Source organism: Musca vetustissima, unplaced genomic scaffold (assembly GCF_032173495.1).
Source record: "Musca vetustissima isolate MV318-11 ecotype Yass unplaced genomic scaffold, APGP_CSIRO_Mvet_v1 utg41848, whole genome shotgun sequence".
NCBI classification, from domain to species: Eukaryota; Metazoa; Arthropoda; class Insecta; order Diptera; family Muscidae; genus Musca; species Musca vetustissima.
Window position 1 is genome coordinate 132,267 of NW_026880481.1, and position 19,782 is coordinate 152,048.

Below are 19,782 nucleotides of genomic sequence, written 5' to 3' on the forward strand. Positions count from 1 at the left end.
TACAAAAAACTAGTGAAATAATAATATACTCGTAAAAAACAAATATTGAAAACTAAAACCGAAGCAATAAAAATAACCAAACAACTACAGCAACAGAAAAATTACAAAATTAACAATTTACTTTTTTGCTGCTGAATATTATGTGAATAACAAAATAAAAAAAAGCCAGAAAAGCATCAGCGACGTCGACGTCGACGACAACAGCGACAACTAATTCAAACATTAGAACAATCAACAGAATAAATATTTGTCTGTGTGTTCTGTTGGTGTTGCTGTTTCTTTATTTTTTTTTTAAATTTTTCTACAAACCAAATAGAAGAAAGAAAGAAGAAAAAAAAAGCTCAAGGTGTACAACTACAAAAATTAAAGAGTAAACAGCGGCAGCGGTTACAGAACAGAGCACAAAGCAACAACAACAAGAACAGAGAGTCACAATTGAAAGTGTCAATTATACACTTCATTGGCAGCACTCAAGCTTAGAGGTGGAAACAATCCTAGACTGAAAAAATAACAAAAACACAAAAGCAACAACAACACAACTTGCCATTAGAGTGGTCTCTAGAAATAGCCACACCACCAAACCAATAGGTACAACAACAAATTGACGAAAACCAACAACAACAACAACAGTGGCAGCAGTACCCTCAAAAGCCATCAGAAAAAATGTTGAGCTTAACGATATTTATGCTAGCAACACACATCATAAATGCCTGCCATAGCACGCGCCTGCCATTGGAAGTCTACGAGCTGACACCCAACGCAGCAGGTGGCAATGATTTGAAGCATAAAAATCTTGAATATTCCACAATTAATGGCGGCAGCGTCCAACATTTTCTGGCCGTTAACAGTCACAAGCAACGGCCATCCGGCGCGTCAATGGTGGAGCCAGAATTAAAGATGTTATCTTCGTCGCATGACTCCGGGGCAGTAACTAAAACACTGACAGTGTCATCGATAAATGAAGCAGTGGCGGCGGCGGCGGCGACAACCACAACGACGGCGACGTCCACAACCTCGACAACAACAACAACAAATCAATTAGATCGCAGGAGATCGCGACAAATGTTGGATATAATGCAAAAAAGCCATCATGATCAAACAGGAAATCATAAATTACTAAGCTTGGCTGAAGGAACAGCAACTGGTGGTGGTGGCAGTCATTCACCAAAGGATGTGCGCATTTTATATCAAGTCGGTGTAAGTATGTTAAAGAAAAAAAAACTAATTCTGAAGAGATCTCTGTTTTACAGAGTTGAAAAAAATCGACAACAACAAAAACAATTTTATTGTTGTTATTTATAGTGTTTTATCTGTTCTCTTTTGTGCTGTTTTTTTTAATTAATTAAAAACGACAACGTTCCAGTTTTATTGTGTTCTGCTTATTTTGTTGTATTCCCCATCAAATGTCATAACTTTGACCCTCAATATGATCTTTGGTAAATTGTTTGATAATTTTCATTTTGTTGTTGTTGTTATTGTGGGGTAATATGATGATGCCAAGAAGACGAAAGAATAGTCCAATTGGGGAGCTCCGTATTGTACATTTCATAAATAAATTGTAAATGCAAAAACTGATATTATTTTCATTTGATAATATTGCAAAAATTAGAAATATTTCGCATACGAGGTTTACTAGAAACATTTCCGGCCTAATAATGGAAATGCAAATTTGTATCTTAAAAAAAATCATACATCTTCTTTCATCTTCAAAGTATTCTGCAGCATTGTTTACAAACTTTTACAAATAAATTACTATAAACAACACAACACATGTCTGTACGTAAAGTTATCTCTAAACTCCATTTCTCGTCTTTAAACTCCATTTCGAAAGTTGTAATAATTGCATGGGAATGTTCAGGAGTTACTTCCATTTTTCAGCTGGCGAATAAATGTAAACAACACAAAACATTGTCGTACGTCAAACCGTACTAAGTAATTGGCGATTGATGCTGCATCATACCGAATTCGGCAACAAAGTTCAACCTTTTTCATTATTCCATATTCAAAGTGGAGAATACTTTGAAGATGGAATAATGAAAAATGTTGAACTTTGTTACCTAATTCGGTATGATGCAGCATGGTTTACATAATTTTACAACTAAATTACTTTAAACAACACAACACGTGTTCGTGCGTCAGTTCGTAAAAATCGAAGCACTCTTGTCGTTATCATCCATTGTAAAAATTGCTTGAAAATGTTCACGAGTTTCTTCATTGTTGGTCGACAAATAAGTAAATGCAAAAAACACAACAAATTGTTGAACGTCAAACCGTACTGAATAATTGGTGACTCAAACTTTATTACGAACTGATACAGGCTGATATCTAAGAGATTCTTTCTTCCGGAGTAGTTGAGATTTTCACTTGAAATTGTAAAGGGACTTTCTTGAATTAGTGTAAGTTCAACCCAGTGAGCGGGGCAGTACAGTCGGACGGGGCCGATCATATGATACCCTACACAATTCCCATTATCTAACTTTATGTGGTTCTATATTCTGAGATTGGGCAATATTTCGCAATATTTGCACACTATTGACTGGCTAGAGGTCAACAAATGTTACTAGTAATCAGTACAGACCCTCTAATAACTTGTCCAGATTCTCTTCACCGTGGGTTGTGTTGTGATGTTCGGCTTTCGTTTCGAAAAGTACAAATAATTAAGTTTTCGCTCCACTTCATCCGAAAAATTATTATCTGATCATCACCTAACATTTTAGGCGTTGTTGACCATAACAGGAACCTCATAGAACATTTCAAAGCGATCAGCGCTATATTTCCGCCCATCAGTGTGATATTAGGTTACTAAATAATATATGAATACGTAAGCACTTGTATTTATATAAGTATAACTCCCGCATCCGAGTACCTACGACAATATAATTGGTATCAATTTAAATATATACGCCATAAAATACAAATTTTGTAATTTTTCACACAAAAGTCAGGGTCCATTTGACCCGCTAAATATTGACCGATCTTTATCAAATAAGATGTTTGAAATGGACCAAAAGAGATATTTGGTCCATTTCATCCCCTAAATATTAACCAATCTTTACCAAAACAATAGGATCTTCATTGGCCAGAACCCATCCTACATGCACAATTTCGTGAATATTGGTCCATAACTGTGGCCTGTATCATGTTTACAAATTATAATGGACAGACGGACGGACACACATGTCTAGATCGACTCAGCTAGTCGAGATCGGTATACTTAAAGGTGGGTCTAGGACCAATATTTCGCAGCGTTACAAAGCTATAATACCCTGACAACATAGTTGTGTAGGGTATAATTAAATAAAAAGCAAAATTCAATTCCCCTAAAGTTGAGGAATTTAGAGCTTATTTAAAAAACGTTATAATTAAGAAGAGTGTTAGAGCTTAAGAAATAAAGGCATTAATCCGCTGAGAGATTGGTACTTATTACAGGTAAAAATTGTCATAAAATCGAAAAAGGGAGGAAATTTGGTGCATATGAATGTCGTGTTATACCACCTTTATCCTTTACTTCTCCTACATTTTTTTATCACTCTAATCAAATTACTAAGTTAATAACTTCCCATTTTTTATGACAAATTTTCTGCGTGTACTTCTGCTTGAAAACTCGTTTTTTCAACATTTTTTTACATAATTTTATTTGTTTTAGATTTTCATACTAACGTCGTAATTTCAAACTTTATGCAACGTGTTGTGTTTTGCACCTGACTTTTATGATTTGTTGTTGTTTTTTTGTTTTTATACCACGTTTTTCGCTTCTTCGTCGTTGCAGTGTTTTTACGTTAGTGAAGAAAAAATAACAAAAACAACACTTTAACACCAACGCCAACAAAACATTATCAGCTACAAAAAAACGAAAACTGCATTTTCAACATCATTGGCACATTGATACCTAACTTGTAATCCACTTGAGTTGGGGAGTTTCGCTATGCGACCGGCCCACGCTAAATGAAGGCATGAAAAAAAAACACGAAACACCATGGATGGCAGTGCTCCACAGCCAAAGATAATGTTATTGGAAAAACAAATGTGATACTATAGCTTTCTATTTGATTAGAAATTCAGAAATATCTTCAAATGTTAATTCTATCAGATCGACATTTTTGTAAGATGAGGACATTTGGAAGAATTAAGATTGACTGATCATATCCAAGCTTAAATCTTTGATACTCAGCCTAAAATCTTTAAGAGTTATTATTTGGGTTCATAGGATAATTTATCAAATTTGGCGCCCAACGTCGCAGCAACCTTGATAATGAAGAAATCGAAATAATAGCTTTCTTATATTTTCTATGAAAAAAGTAATAAATACATATTAAGAAGTTGCTTTACAGTGGCGACCAACATCGATTTATTAACATAATTCTAACTTTGTTCATATATGAAAACAACGTACTGGTTACAATATATCCCCACTTTCCGATTGCTTTTTTTTCGAATATCCAGACCTTAACTTTTCTCTATGCAAAGCGAAAGTCTGAAACATTAAAGTGTTTGGCATTATTCTATTGGGAGCAATATCGTTGGGCGCAAAAAAAATTCGCAATTTTTAAAATATTGGGGAAGGTACCAGAAAGTGTGGACCGATAGATCCTATCTTCGGATTCGACTAAGGTTTGATAAAAATATTACGATGTTTATAGTTTAGATCAAATCAGACACTTCATTCGTTTAATATCCTTATTTTATTCAGAGCAGTAATGGCGCCCAACGTTGTTTTCTAAAAATTTTTATTTTCAAAATTTTATGGGGAGAGGTGCCAAAAGGTGTGGAACGATGGATCCTATTTTCGGACTCGACCTAAGTTTGATAAAAAAAATTACGATATTTATAGTTTTTATCAATTCAGATAAAATTTAAACACTTTGTGGGGTATTGGTGCCAGCCAAGACCTACTCCAAAGTGTTTAAAATGGATTTGATCCAAAGAAACTTAAAGCCTGAAACATTTTCATCGCAACAAATAGGCTGATGATCAAATAAGACAATTCATTCGTTTGTAGAAGTTGGCTGGCACTAATCCAGCCAGCCAACATCTACTTCAAATTTTCTAAAATGGATTTGGTCTAAAGAATCTTAGGGTCGGAAATTTTTTTTATCGTTTCAAATAGGTTAAGGATATACAAATTATTCTGCACAACTCGTGGAAATCAAAATTTACGTTTATTTTACATTAAGTTGGATTAAGAATATACATAATATTGGCTCCCTACATGGTGTTTTTTTTCTGAATAAGTCGTCGAACATTTTGAGAAACATTTATATTTCAAATCAGTTTTTCTATGGAATTAAATTATTTAAAGTGCGTTAAATTATGGAAACTTTCAATAAATTGTTTCATAAAAAAAATGGCGCCAAAATATCAATCTGATTTTCTTTTCCATAGAAATCTCACTCAACATGAATTTAATTCCATTTCACATTTAGAAGGTGCGTTTGAACTAGCAGGATGAAATCTCCTAAGAATTTTATTTTCATTATAATTAATAATCCTTAATTTACGTTGAAAATAGTTTTGCAGACCATTCCCATCTGAAATCGTGGGTTATAGTGGTTATTTAGAAATCTTCTTTTGGATTCCTTGTAAAAAACTGAGGGCATTCATCTTCGTAATTGCATCCTTTTTTGAGCAAATAAAATCATGTTAGATACATTAACTGATACATACTTCTTCGAAAAAAAATGGCGCCCAACGTTCATGTATAGTTTTTCAATTTTATTCATGGCCTTTTTTGTAAAATGAAGATTTTAACCATTTTTTTTAAGTGGCGCCCATTGTTTTTTGGAATTTGTTTATTAAAAATTCATTACTAAATATAGATGGCGATATTCGATTTATTTATTTAATTAGGAAGGACACTCCAGACTATTTGGTTCCATTATTCTAGAAGAATTTTTTTTTCACTTCTTGTAGACAATCTTCCCTGTCTCAATGTTCTCTACCTTATAAAAGTCGCATCTGAAATAACCATACAATTTCACATAGCCTCATACTGTAGTTTCCTACTTCCTTCACACCTTGCTCATTTGATTTTTTCCAGTCATAACAACAATACAGCAACAACAACATCGTTTGAATCAAAACAACCTTTGGAATGTTGTTTTACAAATAAATCATGTGTGCGTGTTTTTTTTCATTCTACAGATTATAATGGGGTTTCAAACTATAAATAGAATTGATCAGCAAAAAAAAGCATTATTAGAATCTAATCTAAATTGCAAAAAACAAATAAAAACCAGAAACTATTATAAGAAAGAAAAAAAAAACGAATACTGGACACTGATCGTTCCGACCATATTGTAGTAGACCAATTGATCTGCCAGAAAAAAAATTGCAAAAAACAGATTTTGCTCATAATATCTCTGAATTATTTGTATGGAAAACGAACAACAATGGCCATTGAGAATAATAGACTCCAGACATATATTTTTGTTTTTATTCAATGCTTTACAATATTCTAAAATGAAAACAATGGCTAAATGATGCCAGTGGGTGGCTGGCTGACTGACTGGCTCGCTTTGTTTGCTTGCTTGCCTGATAGTTCCATTAACTGGTGGGGGCTATCATTCATTGACTTGTTCATTAAACTAATGTTGCCGGGTAATGCTTGTCCCAGGAGAGGAATGTTTTTATTGGATATTTTTTTGTAATAGCAGACCAATCTTAGAGGTTGTGATGGGGCCACACAATTAATAGATGGGAGAGTAACTCAAGGATGTATAGATGAATGGAAAATTTTGCAAAACTGGATATGACATGTGCTCATGCTCGTTATATATATTGTTGCATAGAATTTATGTTATTTTTAGCCTTTCTGAGAAGTCTTATAAAAACTAATCAATGAACGGCTAATAATACAACATTGGCGCCCAACGTTTCAGTATCATCAATATAATAAAACTCGTAATTTTAAATTTCATTCATTTTTCCAGTTTTTTAGTTGTTGTTGCTGGCAAAACCAACATTGCTGCACATTGCAATTTTTCTTCTTCAATTACTGTTTTTTTTCTTTTACTCTCCGATATATGAAACTTGAAAATCCACAATGCAAAAAAAAAATGAAATTATAGCAAAACCCAAACGACACCACAAACTCTCTCAATTAAACGGAAGTGTGTGCGCCAGTTAAGTGTTCAATCGTTGAAAATTATGTTGTAGCTTTAATGAGTCGAGTCTTGCATCCCCTTACATGCCATAATTTATGATTGCTGTTGCCATGGTATCGATGCACATTTTCACAGACAATAAAATTTTCAGTTGCTGTTGTGTGTGTGTGTGTGGTTTATGATGAAATTGTCGTAGGGTGACAGATTTCTAATTGAGCATTCAATGAAAGTAGAGTAGCTCTGAAAAGGCTATTAAATATCCGATGTGATCGATTTATAATTTGTAATGTTGAACATATTTATGAGGTAGTAGTAGTAGCAGTAAATATACATATCTTAAATTTTATAGGTATAGGCAGTAAATTTGTTGTTGTTGTAGATGATCGTAGAAAGTTTTTAAGACCGTGGATTTTTTTTAACATTATATTTTTATTTTCTTGTTTAAATTTTACTGATTTTTATTTGTGCAATATTTCGATCATATTCTATGATCATCATCAGGGAGTTGAACCTGCCCAACGTTGTTTACTCTAAAGAATGAAAAATCACAATTTTTATTTTCAAAAATTTGTGGGGGAGGTGCCAGAGTCCAGTTGCCAAATCTATTGTAGTTTGTTCTTTTTTAAAAGTATAATTTATCAAAGGACTATTTTATAAAGTAATAATTGACAAGGGCTATACATGTGTGGTATTTTTAAAAAAATAGATTGTCAAGGACTAGGAGAGCCTGGGGTTTTCTAACAGAATATTTTGAATATAATTTTCAAAGTGGACATTTTAATATAATATTTTTGGAAAAATATTAAAGCTTTGCTTCTTTAAAATAATATGTTTTTAAATATATTGGAGTAGTTATTTATTTATTTATTTTTTTAATTATATTTTCAAGCACTTTCGGAGAGTGAATTTTTTAAAGTCTATCTATCAGTATGTGGTCTTTTAGGATTATTAGAACATTTTTAAGGAATATCAGAACATGATTTTTTTAAAGGAATATTTCTTTAAGGTGTATCAAAGCGTGAATATTTAAGAGATAGTCTGATAGTCTTTGTATATGACTGAACAGAGCGAACATTTTTGAAAAGAATATTTGTTCAAGGACTATCAAGCATTGATTTTGAACTATATTTTTTTGGGGACTATCAGAGCTAGGATTTTTTATAATAATAATTTTAAACCCTTTATATAAAAGTCTCATTTTGCTGGCTATAAAGGTTTACCAAAAATAAGTTATATGAAATACCCGGAATTACTTATTAAAATGCATTGAAACTACTGTGACAATTTTGCTGTCACAGTTCGCAAAAATAATTTTTTTGAGTAGTCGTAATGCATCTTGTCGGTCCCCCATTGAAAAATCATCGTGACTGACGAGACCCAGTTCCACCAAGCAGCTACGCCAATAACCCACGAGTTATTGTTGAGAGACCTCTCCATTCTCAATTTACTCTTTCGGAAATAAGTTGAAGATTATGATAATAGACCTGGACAACTTTCATCAAGACACAAGCAATGAAGTCATTGCTTATTTACGGGAACAGTGTTATGTCTCCAAGAGATGATCACAACTAGCCACCGAAATCTTGATTTAACGCCTTAATATTTCTTCTATTGGAGTCAGGTGAAAGTTAAGGCATAGGACAATGCTTTTATAAAGAGGATATGGTTTTGTAAGCGTTTGGCTTTTGAATTTTTTTGAATGCCGTCTATCTATGGAAAACCCGTACTAAGGACTTCTGTCTATGGAGGGCCCTTTTGGTATTTTTCATTCGGTCTATTAAACTTTTTCAAAGTGTCGGCTATTATGGAAAATCCGTACTGTCTCTAGGGGGCTTTTTTGTATTTTTCCTTCCTTGTCATGCACTTTTTCCATGGAACCTGTTCTTGATTCGGCAATTTGTAGTAAGGCAAATGAGTTTTTATCTGGGGAAAATCCAGATAAATAATAAATATCCCTCTATAAAGTATAGTGACCCAACAAACGGTCTATCGATAGAAGTCTTATACAGAATTTTTATAGACTGAACATCCTTTAACGGTTCGTGAATAAAGAAGACTAAAGAAGGACTTTTCTTAGAATGCAACAAATGGATATTCCCCAGATAAAAGATCATTTGCCTTACTACAAATTGCCGAATCAAGAACAGGGTTCCATGGAAAAAGTGCATGACAAGGAAGGAAAAATACAAAAAAGCCCTCTATCGACAGAAGTCCTTAGTACGGATTTTCCATATATAGCCGACACTTTGAAAAAGTTTAAACCCGTAGAATAATATTGTATCTATACCAGAACATCTATTGGTATCCATTCCTGGGAACTGATTTTTTCTATAAAAACTGTCCCCAGTTCTGGGGAATTGATTTTTGGGCATTGAAACATGTTTCTGTCACTGGAGATGGTGTTCTGGGGACCGACTTTTCTTGGCATAGACTACCATCGATAGACCCTTTGTAGAGGGTTAGAATTATTTTATTTTAGAATACCTTTGAAATAACTCATTTGTCTGGAGGTATTCACTTTGAAGGGATTATAGATAATTTTTTAATTTTCTAGATATTATTATGTAGGATTTTTAATATATATATATATATATATATATTTTTTTTTTTAATAATTTTTAATAATATAAATAACTCTTTAAATATTTTGCATTATAAACTTTAGGTATTACCCCTTTGTATGTATGTGTGTAGATTTCATCAAGTCATTACACGTTACAAGTGTTAACATCTCTGCAAATGAAAGATGAAATTTGTTTCATTCGTTCGTTCGCTGTAATCACTGTTTGCCACCATGGCAAAATATCATCAAATGGATGGATGAATGAATGTTTATTCAAATCGCAAGCACTGAATGAATGACAGATGTTGGCTGGTGTAGAAGTGTTCCTCTTCTTCTTCTTCCACGTCAGCATCTGTACACATTACCACAAAGCCACAACAGCCTTAGCTTCATCATCATCATCATGAGGAGCATCATCTACAGCCTTAGTCGACTGCCTCCGCTAACATTTCAGATTAACCCCGAAGTGTTATTGTTGTAATGACTATTGCATTCACTCACTATCTTCACTCTGTACAACTCTTCTTCGCTCCATTTGACAGTTTGTTCTTTTGACGATGAGTATTTGGTGGAGATGTTGGGTGTTGAATTGCCTCCAGTTTGACAAGGGGGCCCCAGTGTGGCCGTACTATTGTATCTGTATATGTGTTCGAGCGTAGAAATGACTGATGCCAAGGTTAAGTGAAAGATCAATTTAATTATAACGGAAGTGATAATAATCTTATGTGTCAGAAACAACGGCAAATTTAAAATTAACTTTTTTTTCGTTTGTTTGTAAGTGTATTTTCTTGTTGTTTATTTGGTGGTATCTACTTATTTCCCCACTTGTTTGCCATGTTATTCATTCACACACACACATACACTGGCACACACATTCCAAAATATTATAAAAGGGGTGTTGAAGATGGTGTTTCCGTCATTGTTGTAATTTCAACGGAATTAAAGAAAATTATCATTTGTTTTCTTTTGCTAATTCTTTTACTACGGCAGCTACACTCTGTTTGGTAGCAGTATATTTGGTGGTCTTTGTTTTTTTCTCCATTTGCTCGCGGCTTCTTTAGAAGCTGGGTAAAGATGCTGGGTATTTTTTTCTGTAGTTCTATGGAAGAGCCAATAAAGATCAATAAAAAAAACTATGAAACATCAACTTAAACTTTGATCTTTAGTTTTCAAATGAAAAACCATGAGGAGGAGAAGTGTAGTGACAAATGGAAAAAATACCCACCAACAAACGGACACACAAATATTTGATGTAACAAATAAATGTTACTATGTTGTTATGCTACACAGCATGGATAAATTACTTTAGAACAATTAGAACACGCTATATATTATCAAGAATTACATGTGTCATCACCACCCTCTATTAGAGGGTCATTGTAATAATTGATAAATTGTAAATTATGACTAACAATTTGTCAGTTTAATTTATTGCCAGTGATAAAAAAACGAAAAAAAATTCAAAATATGACAAATAAACATAAAACAGTTTTTAAAAAGAAACATAAAACAGTTTTTATAGATTTCTGAGTTTAATCAGGTTATATTTTGTAATCGTAATCCAATAATGGACTTCTTTAATTAAAAAAAAGCTAGTATTGGGCTCCGGCAGTAATGTTCTGTTTTTAATGGACTTCTTTAATTTAAAAAAAATAATATTCCCATGTATTGGGGAATGTTTGCTTAAATATATACTGCGAGGGAAACTAAAAAAAATAAAACGTCAAGTTCGGTTGTGGAAGACCAAACACAGGCATTAGGACCACCCACAACCGAACTTGACGTTTTATTTTTTTTTTAGTTTCCCAGATGTGGGTATATATTTATGGGTATATATTTATGGGTATATATTTATAGAAAATATCCCCAATACATGGAAACCGATATTTTTTCTATAAAAACTATCTTCAGTACAGGAGAACTAATTTTTGAGGCATAGAAAAATTAATCAGGTCATGATGACTTATTTCTCTAATAGAAGTTATTTGAAGTTTCTACAAATGAAGAATACTCACATTCAGGGATCTCAATTCCTTGGACAAATTTTTATGCCCTCCTCTTAATATTATAATTTTTGGTTATAATTGGTTAGTAACTCTTCCTACCAAATGTTAATATTGGTCCACTATTTCTATAAAAACTATCCTCAGATCTGAGGAATTGAATTTTTGGCATAGAAAAAATAAATCAGGCCTTGGTGACTTTTTCTCTAATAGAAAAAAATCTTCAGTTTTAAAGGTTGGTGTTTGGTCTACAAATAAAAAAACTCATTTACTGGAATTATATTTTCAATTAAAGTTCTCAGTTCCTTGGGCGAATGCCCTCTAACTAATATAATTTTGACCTCTAAGTGGTTAGCCATTCTTCCTGCCAAAAATTATCTATATTGATCGACTTTAAACCGTAGCCCCCAATATCAATATCTCCTCTATTTTATAAAGAAAGTAGTGTTTTAGATCCTCATTGAGTAGAAAATCTTCATACCAAAAATTATCAAAATCGGTCCACTTTTCTGAATATTAAAAAATATTTCTATTGGTTCTAATTGTTTAGTAACTCTTCCTACCAAAAATGCTCAATATTGGTCGAACTTTTATGATAGCCCCCTTATAAAAATATCTCCCCTATTTTTGGGCACGGTTTTAACCAAATGGACTTTTGAGTAGTGTTGAGTCGATCCTCCATGCCCAAAACATCAATATTGGTCCACTTTTTAGCCCCCGTTTTTTAGCCAAATTTTCTACAAAAATTATATGTATTGAAGTATTTTGATGGAGGGTTTAAAAAGTACGGAGCGGTGCATTCTATCATCAGTGCCTGTTGATCGATTTCTTTATATATACAACATCTTCTCAATCCTCGAGGATTCAGTTCATGTATAAAAAATAAAAATTAACTCTCTAATTACTTGAGACTGAGTAAGGTGAAGGTATACACAATTCCTGTGAAAAAGTCTTCAATTCTTGGGGTTTTATTTCTATACAAAATAAATTCTTTATAAAATTTTGTGGATAAATTTTTAACTCTAAAACACTTGATGGTTTTAAATATATAAAAATATAAAAAATAATTTCTAAATTCTTGGGGAATAATAGTAAATACAGTCGATAATAGTAAATAACAACTTCTCGAGAAAAGATTTGTCCTATATTTGATATTGTTTATAACGAAATATCGCTTGTAGCGACCATTTTGCGGCTGTAGTACTATTTCTTATATTTCTATTGAAAACAATTTTTGGTGTTTGGTGGTTTTTTTATTTTATGGAAAATTTCATAGTTCCACAGTATTTTTTCTTTTTAAATTTTTCTTAAAAGTATATTTAATTTAAGGGATAAATTTCATTTTTTTTTGCTTGTTTTTGAGACGACATACCTTTCGCTCGGAACAGACATACACACACACCCAAACTATTTTGCTCCATTTATAACCAGCCGTTTGCCATTCAAATATATATACACATGACTTAATGTATAAACAATAATATGGTATTTTATTGTTATTTATTTATTATTTATTGCATGCCATTTCATGGCATTCATTCATCCAACCATTCATTGTATATATTCTACGCATTTCATCATTTAAACTTTTGCCATGTTACCATTTCTTGGCCCGTTTTATTTTCAGCTTCTTACGTACGTCCGTCCCGTCCATTTCAACCAAGCAATTCGTTCACTAGTCGAGTCATTCATTCATAAAAACGATGAAAACCCATAGCATTAGCTGGGAGCTACACATCACTTTTGTGTTGTGGTGCTGGCTGGTCGTAGTAGTGTTGTTGTTCATATTATTGTTATTGTTTGTTGTACGATCGCATTTTACTATTTCATTCATATATTCAGTTACTCATTCCATTAATGTTTTTTTTTTATTCATACACATTCCTTCATTCATACATTCCCTCATTCATTCATCTCGACGGCGACGACGAGTAATGATATGTAGGTATTGTAAAGGCAGGGCGAATTTATCTCCTCTGACCTCACAACTCCTCACTTCATCGACAAAATCGAAAAGACGCGATATATAGGAGAGGGAAACACAAACCTGCCAAAAAGAAAACAAATTGTTTATGTTTCCAAATCATTTGTTTAGACATGAATTTAAATACCGGAACTTGATGTTTAACGCTTTTAAGCATGAGAAACTATTTTCTCATATCTTATTGTTGTTGTAGCAAAAAAAAATGTGTTCCTGCTGATGTTTTATTGTACGGACGTATGTAGGTGTGTGTGTGTATATGTAGCCATTTGTATACATACTGTCAGTTTGTTATTGATGATTGGTGTTTTATTCTTTGCTAATCTAAAACTTTACACGGTTGCCAGGGGGAATAGGCGGTTTTTTTTAATAAATAGTTTTTAATAGGATATTGGTAATTTCTACAGGAAAGGAGAATTGTTTCTTTAGAAAAACAATATTCTCAGCGAATAGAACATTTTTTCCGTGTGAACAAATGTGCTCAGCGAAATAAGGAATATGTTATAAAGGAAAAAACTGTTCTCAGTGAACAGAGAATTGTTTGTATACAAAAAAAATTATTCTTAGCAAACAGAGCATTTTTTCAATAGAACAAATTTGTTCAAGACGAAACGGGACACATTTTATTTACGACGAACAGAGAAATTTTTGTAAAAAGATTTGTTTCTTTGGAAAAAAATTGTTCTCCGGGAAAAGAGAATTTCTTCTATTGGTCAAAAATGTTTAGTTAGGAAAAAGTAGTACTTAGCAAACAGAGAATATTTTCTATAGAAAAAAACAGTTCAAAACGAAACGTGACATTTTTTTTCACGACGAACTGAGATTTTTTTCTTTAGAAGCTTGTTTCCATAAAAAAATGCTGTCCGGTAACAGAAAATTGTTTTCGGAGAACTGAGATTTTGTGGCAGATCTTTTCAGAAAATGTTCGATATATAACTATTATTTAACGTAAACAACCCACTCACCATTTGAGGCATTTTAAATGTTGTAGAAGAATTTTTACACCGAAGTGACAGCAATTTGCTATTGGGGATTCCTGGTCAATAAAAAATTTCTTCCCAAAAAAATTGCCATATTCTGTATTTTAAAGTTGCTAGCCAGGATTTTCAAGGGGGAAATTTACAGGATATAGTCCTCATGTAAAAATCCCGACCAATTTAAGGAATATGGAATAGAAACCACACAGCAGAGTGTATAAAAATTCGGTTCCGCCAAAAATAACTACCTTTATATTTGTTTCTATTCAAAAGACTTACTTCTCAGAGAACTCATAATTTTTTATATATAAACAAACAATTATATGAAAACTGAGAACAATTTATTGTACATAAAAATAATACGTGGAGGACTACTATTTTTTCTTATAACAAAAATGTGCTCCCAGAGAACATAGATTTTTTTCATTAACTCAAAATTCCTCAAGAAGATTGAAGATTGAATTGTTGGAATACGATTTTTTTTATTTAACTCAAAAAAATTAAACTGACAATTTTTCCAATCCCAAAAATCAGCATAAATTTCCTGTAATGTGAGACCTAGCTATAGACAAACATCAATTCAATCTTCCTGAAAAAAATTATTGAACCTTTATCCCAGATTTTTCTTCCCCACTTACATTAAATAACTCTATTCGTATTTCTAAATCCCTGTAACGGTGTGCGTGTTTCAAAATTTAGAACACTTGTCCAATGTATTGGCATTTCATTTCCGCATCTCAAATAGTTGGTTGGTTCCTTTTAACAAGACCAGAAGAAAACTCAACAACTTCAAATACCAGATTTCTTTTGGTCATCCAAAACTACTACACCAAGTAATGTTTGACATTATTTGTGCTGTTGTTGTTGTCTGAGCAAAAAAAAAAAAAAAAAAAAACTAAAAAGATGCAGTTGTATTATTGTGGCAAGTTGGCTGTGATTGTAAGTTTCCACATTTTAAGTGGTTCTTAACGGAAACATACCATAACCACTTTTGTCAACAAAACAAGAAATCCATTCATAAAAATTACGCTCCATACTCTGTGCGGCACAGGAAAAAGCTGTTGCTGTTTTTGGTCGTGGTCGTCGCTGTTGTTGTGGCAGAGAGCAAAAAAACAGAGACAGAAACACAACAGCAGCTGCAGTCGCTGCAACAAGAAAGCAAAACAACAAAAAGACCAAAACTAAAGAGGAAAGTGTAATCAGTACAATTGAACCAAGGTATAAAACAACAACAACAGCAGCAGGAGCAGGAGCAGCGGTAACGTCGCCAGTATCAAGATATTGCAACAAATCTCTAGAAAAAACTGGCTACAGTAATTGCTGTTGCATGTACCCTGGTGCCAGTTACACTCGTGTCTTCGTACAAGATAATGTTGTGGCACACACACACGGTTTATATTATGTGTATGAATGGGTACAGTGGGTTACAAATGCTAAATGTGTAAGGAATACTAATAATACTAAATTTTATTGAAATCTTTGAAACAATATTTTGTTCTATTTTTATTTATTGAAATTTTTGATATATGGCTCCCACTGTGCCTTGACCAGTATTGCCTTTGACCAAAAGCTACAAGCAACCGTTGTAGTAGTTCTTGTCATTGTCGTTAAAAAAACCAAACCATAACACACAAAAAAACTATCCGAATTTGTACACTGCTGCTGCCATGCTGTAACCAACATCCAGCCAACCAACCGTCCGAATGCCAACCATACCAAACGACAAAAACAATCTCAACAAAATTCCAGTAACAACTTTAGCTGCTGGTGTTGCCGCCATCGGCCGGCCAGCCACGTCTGACGTCTAGAGCCAAAGCACAAATCGCTTGTTGATCGGCACAATTAATGATCTTGCCACATCCTCAACGGAAAAAAGCAATTCATTGATAACAAACATGGCTTTGGTTTTATTTTTTCGTCTTCTTCTTCTTCTTGTTATGTTCCTTTTTTGTTCGATTTTACTCGTCTGTGTGTTTGTGTTGTGTCTTTTCCAGTAGATTCTCGCTCTCGACCACAACAGCAGCAGCAAAACATGTTAAACGCTTACGCTTTATTTTATTGTCTGGTATAGTTGTATAAATCGGAACTTGAAGTTGTTGTTTTTTTTCTATACTAAAAAGTATTGTGGTAGGATATGAGTAGAGAAGGGGGCTGGTTAATATACCAACATCCGTAGAATAGAGCAGCTTGATAATATGTGACAAAAAAAATTGTTGGGGAAGGATCCAAGACAAACTGAAGGAATTGTCCAAAGTTGGGATTTATAAAAAAGGTTCAAGCTTTGGATTCTAATACGTGTCATAGCACATATTCAACGTTTTGCTGATTGAAACGAAATTTTGAATTAGGATGAGTGATCAGCTGGCTTCTGAAAATTTCGACTGTAACTCTAATATATATTATCGAACATATTTATTTAATGCCACGAATTTCAAGCGACAAAGATTATCAGTTCAGTATTTGTGAGCATTGTCAATAACATATTGTCGGCTTTGTGATTGGGCGCCATTTTTGATTTTTGAGATTCTCTTGTCTCTCTCCCTGCTCCAAAATATTTTGTGGGCCCAAAACGATTGTCGAAACACTTTTTCGACTACGATTGAGATACCTCTACAATAAGGATGAACAGCTTTTGTTCAATTTCGGTTGTCTTCGAAGACTACTATCTTCGAAAATGATTTGTTACATGTGGCCATCTTATAAAACCCTTTTGAAGCACCGCGATAGTATTTCACAAAATTTTGTTGCTCCAATTTATTCTTGTTTTGAGCTGGATCCAAAGGACCTATGACATTAATTTTGTTTCATAGTTCCTTTTAGTTCAATTGTTCATTGGTAAACCCCATTTTATTCGGCCAATGAACGGAAGATTTAGATGAACGTTTGGATCAAACGGAAGTAGTTGAAAGAGAGCAAAACTGAACAACTGGATCAAAAAGAACTAAATGAATGAAACTATTAACGATTGTTCCCATTGCAGAATAGTTCTTTTAAACTAGTTCGTTCCGAAACGATTCAATTCTACAGATCAGGCAAGTTCTTAACGTTCTATGGCACAATGACGGTTTTTGACCAACCTTCGTTCGACCTTTTTAGAGAGTTTCGTTCACGATTAAATGTTCCAGTTTTTTTTACAGAGTAAAGAACGTAATACATGATCGTACGTCAAATCGTACTGAGTACGTTTATGCTAAAAATGTAAAATTTATCAGTGAAAATATCAGATGGCGCCAGGTAACACTTAGTGATAGCTATGCCAGATATATATCATCATAGACCTCGCGTAACGCCCAGACACGAATTAAACAATTTGGAACAGCTGTAATTTTGTAGGATTTGTTTTTCACGTTCCTTATGTAGATATTCAGATCAAACATAGAGGTATTAAAAATTCCGCACCAGTCGTTTTTTACAAAAATACAACAATTTAGTCGCTGCAAATTTTGGTTCCTGTGGTTAGGCATCCTTCTCCTTACGTACTACCACTTTATCGCAAATACTTAAAAAGTCATGGAGTAACAGCATTTTTTTCTCAAAACAATCAATTTTGTAGTTGTCGTTCGATGCTAGGTACCCCAGCCATTAATGCAGTAGTGGTCGTTGTTAAGTGCATTTGCCATTCGGTAGGCTTGAACTACAAACCATACATACGACACAACAAAAAAAGTTAGCTACGTTTGGAATCTTAAATGAGTAAATAAACCGATGGCTATGTACAATCAACCAACTAACCGCCAAGCTAAGAATGGATGGCTACCAAGCCAAAAACCAAAATATGAAAACAAAAAAACGATTGCAACAGCATTAAAATACGCCAATATCGGGCAGATGTTGCCATTTGCAACAAAAAGTGGTTAAACTTGATTTACCAAATAAGGCAACATAGGCGATATATCGTACACACTACCAATTTGGCCACAGAGAGGCGTGTGTGTATACAACATTGCAATTTTAATGAATGAATGAACGAACGAATACAGTGAGAAGGGGACACCGTGAGTGAGTGAGCTGGCTCATGGTGGAAGGTATCAATGAACGTAACAGTTGCAATGTAGTGGATGAATGAATGAATGCGTATTGAGGGTAAAATGAATGAAATTTAAAAATACAAAAAATCTGAATTGAATTGAATGAAATCGATACAAAGTACAAGCAAACCAACCAACAAAAAAAATTGAGGACCAGTACTAAAGTGTCAAGAATGAAAACTGGGCTGGCTAACTGCCTTGCAGCAAGTGATTGTAGTAAATGAATGAATGAATAAACAAATACATTTTCGTACATATTCAATGAACTGGAGAACAAGTGACAAAGTATGTAAACTAAAAAAAAAACAAAAACTACCACAACGATCACACAAAACTACAGAGCAGTTTAAAGTTTTGTTTTCACAGAGAGAATAACAAAAAAATTAAAAAGAAAAAAAAAAAAACTTTAAAATTGTTTGGGAATTTTGTGTTTGTGGCACAGCTATAAGGTTTCCAAATACCAAAATACCCAGCAGCAGGGACAAATGAAGCCCTACCTTAAAAAATGTGTGTTGTTTTTTTGTGGTCATATTGGTTTTGTTTAATTGATGTAGTTGATTTTTCCCCAGCTTGTAAACCACAAAAAAAAAACAAAGATATGCATAGGAAAATGTCAATTCAACTTAGACTTTGTTCAAAAATAACAACAACAACAGAAATAGCTAATCAATTGACAAGGCTGGCAATAGCTCTCGATTTCATGAATGAATGATTGAAATGCAAACACATACACACACTCAGACTTTAACAAGTTTTTCAATAACTACTTTTCCATGTTTGGTTGTAGCAAATTTATGAATGAATTTTTTTCTGCTTTCTGTAACCTTAGATTGTGTGTGTGTCTGTGAAACAAACTAACCAAGTTGTTCTAGTCAATTATGGGGTATTAAATTTAACAATGGCAACTACAAAACGGATGAATGAGGACATGCATAGAAACAAATAGACGATATATATACACTATGTATATTCCCCCCTAAGGGGGAATTGAAACAAAAAAAAACTTTTGTTAGATTAAGACCAACATCAAGATCAGTAGGATGGAACAATTTTCCGACGGGTCGACTAATTCTTCACGACTTTGGTAATACGTGAGGGCCACTACATATATATCTAACCAACACAAT

At 33.3% G+C, this 19,782-nt stretch overlaps 1 protein-coding gene across 1 annotated transcript in view; it reads left to right on the top strand.

The window, feature by feature from the left end:
• Nucleotides 1-604: 604 nt before the first annotated feature.
• LOC133326158 (protein giant-lens) overlaps nucleotides 605-19,782 on the top strand; it is a 44,355-nt gene continuing 25,177 nt past the window's right edge. The window contains exon 1 of the mRNA XM_061534838.1: nucleotides 605-1,197. Within this exon, the coding sequence (XP_061390822.1) occupies nucleotides 664-1,197 (534 nt within the window). The 5' untranslated portion in view covers nucleotides 605-663. The remainder of the gene's footprint in view (nucleotides 1,198-19,782) is intronic.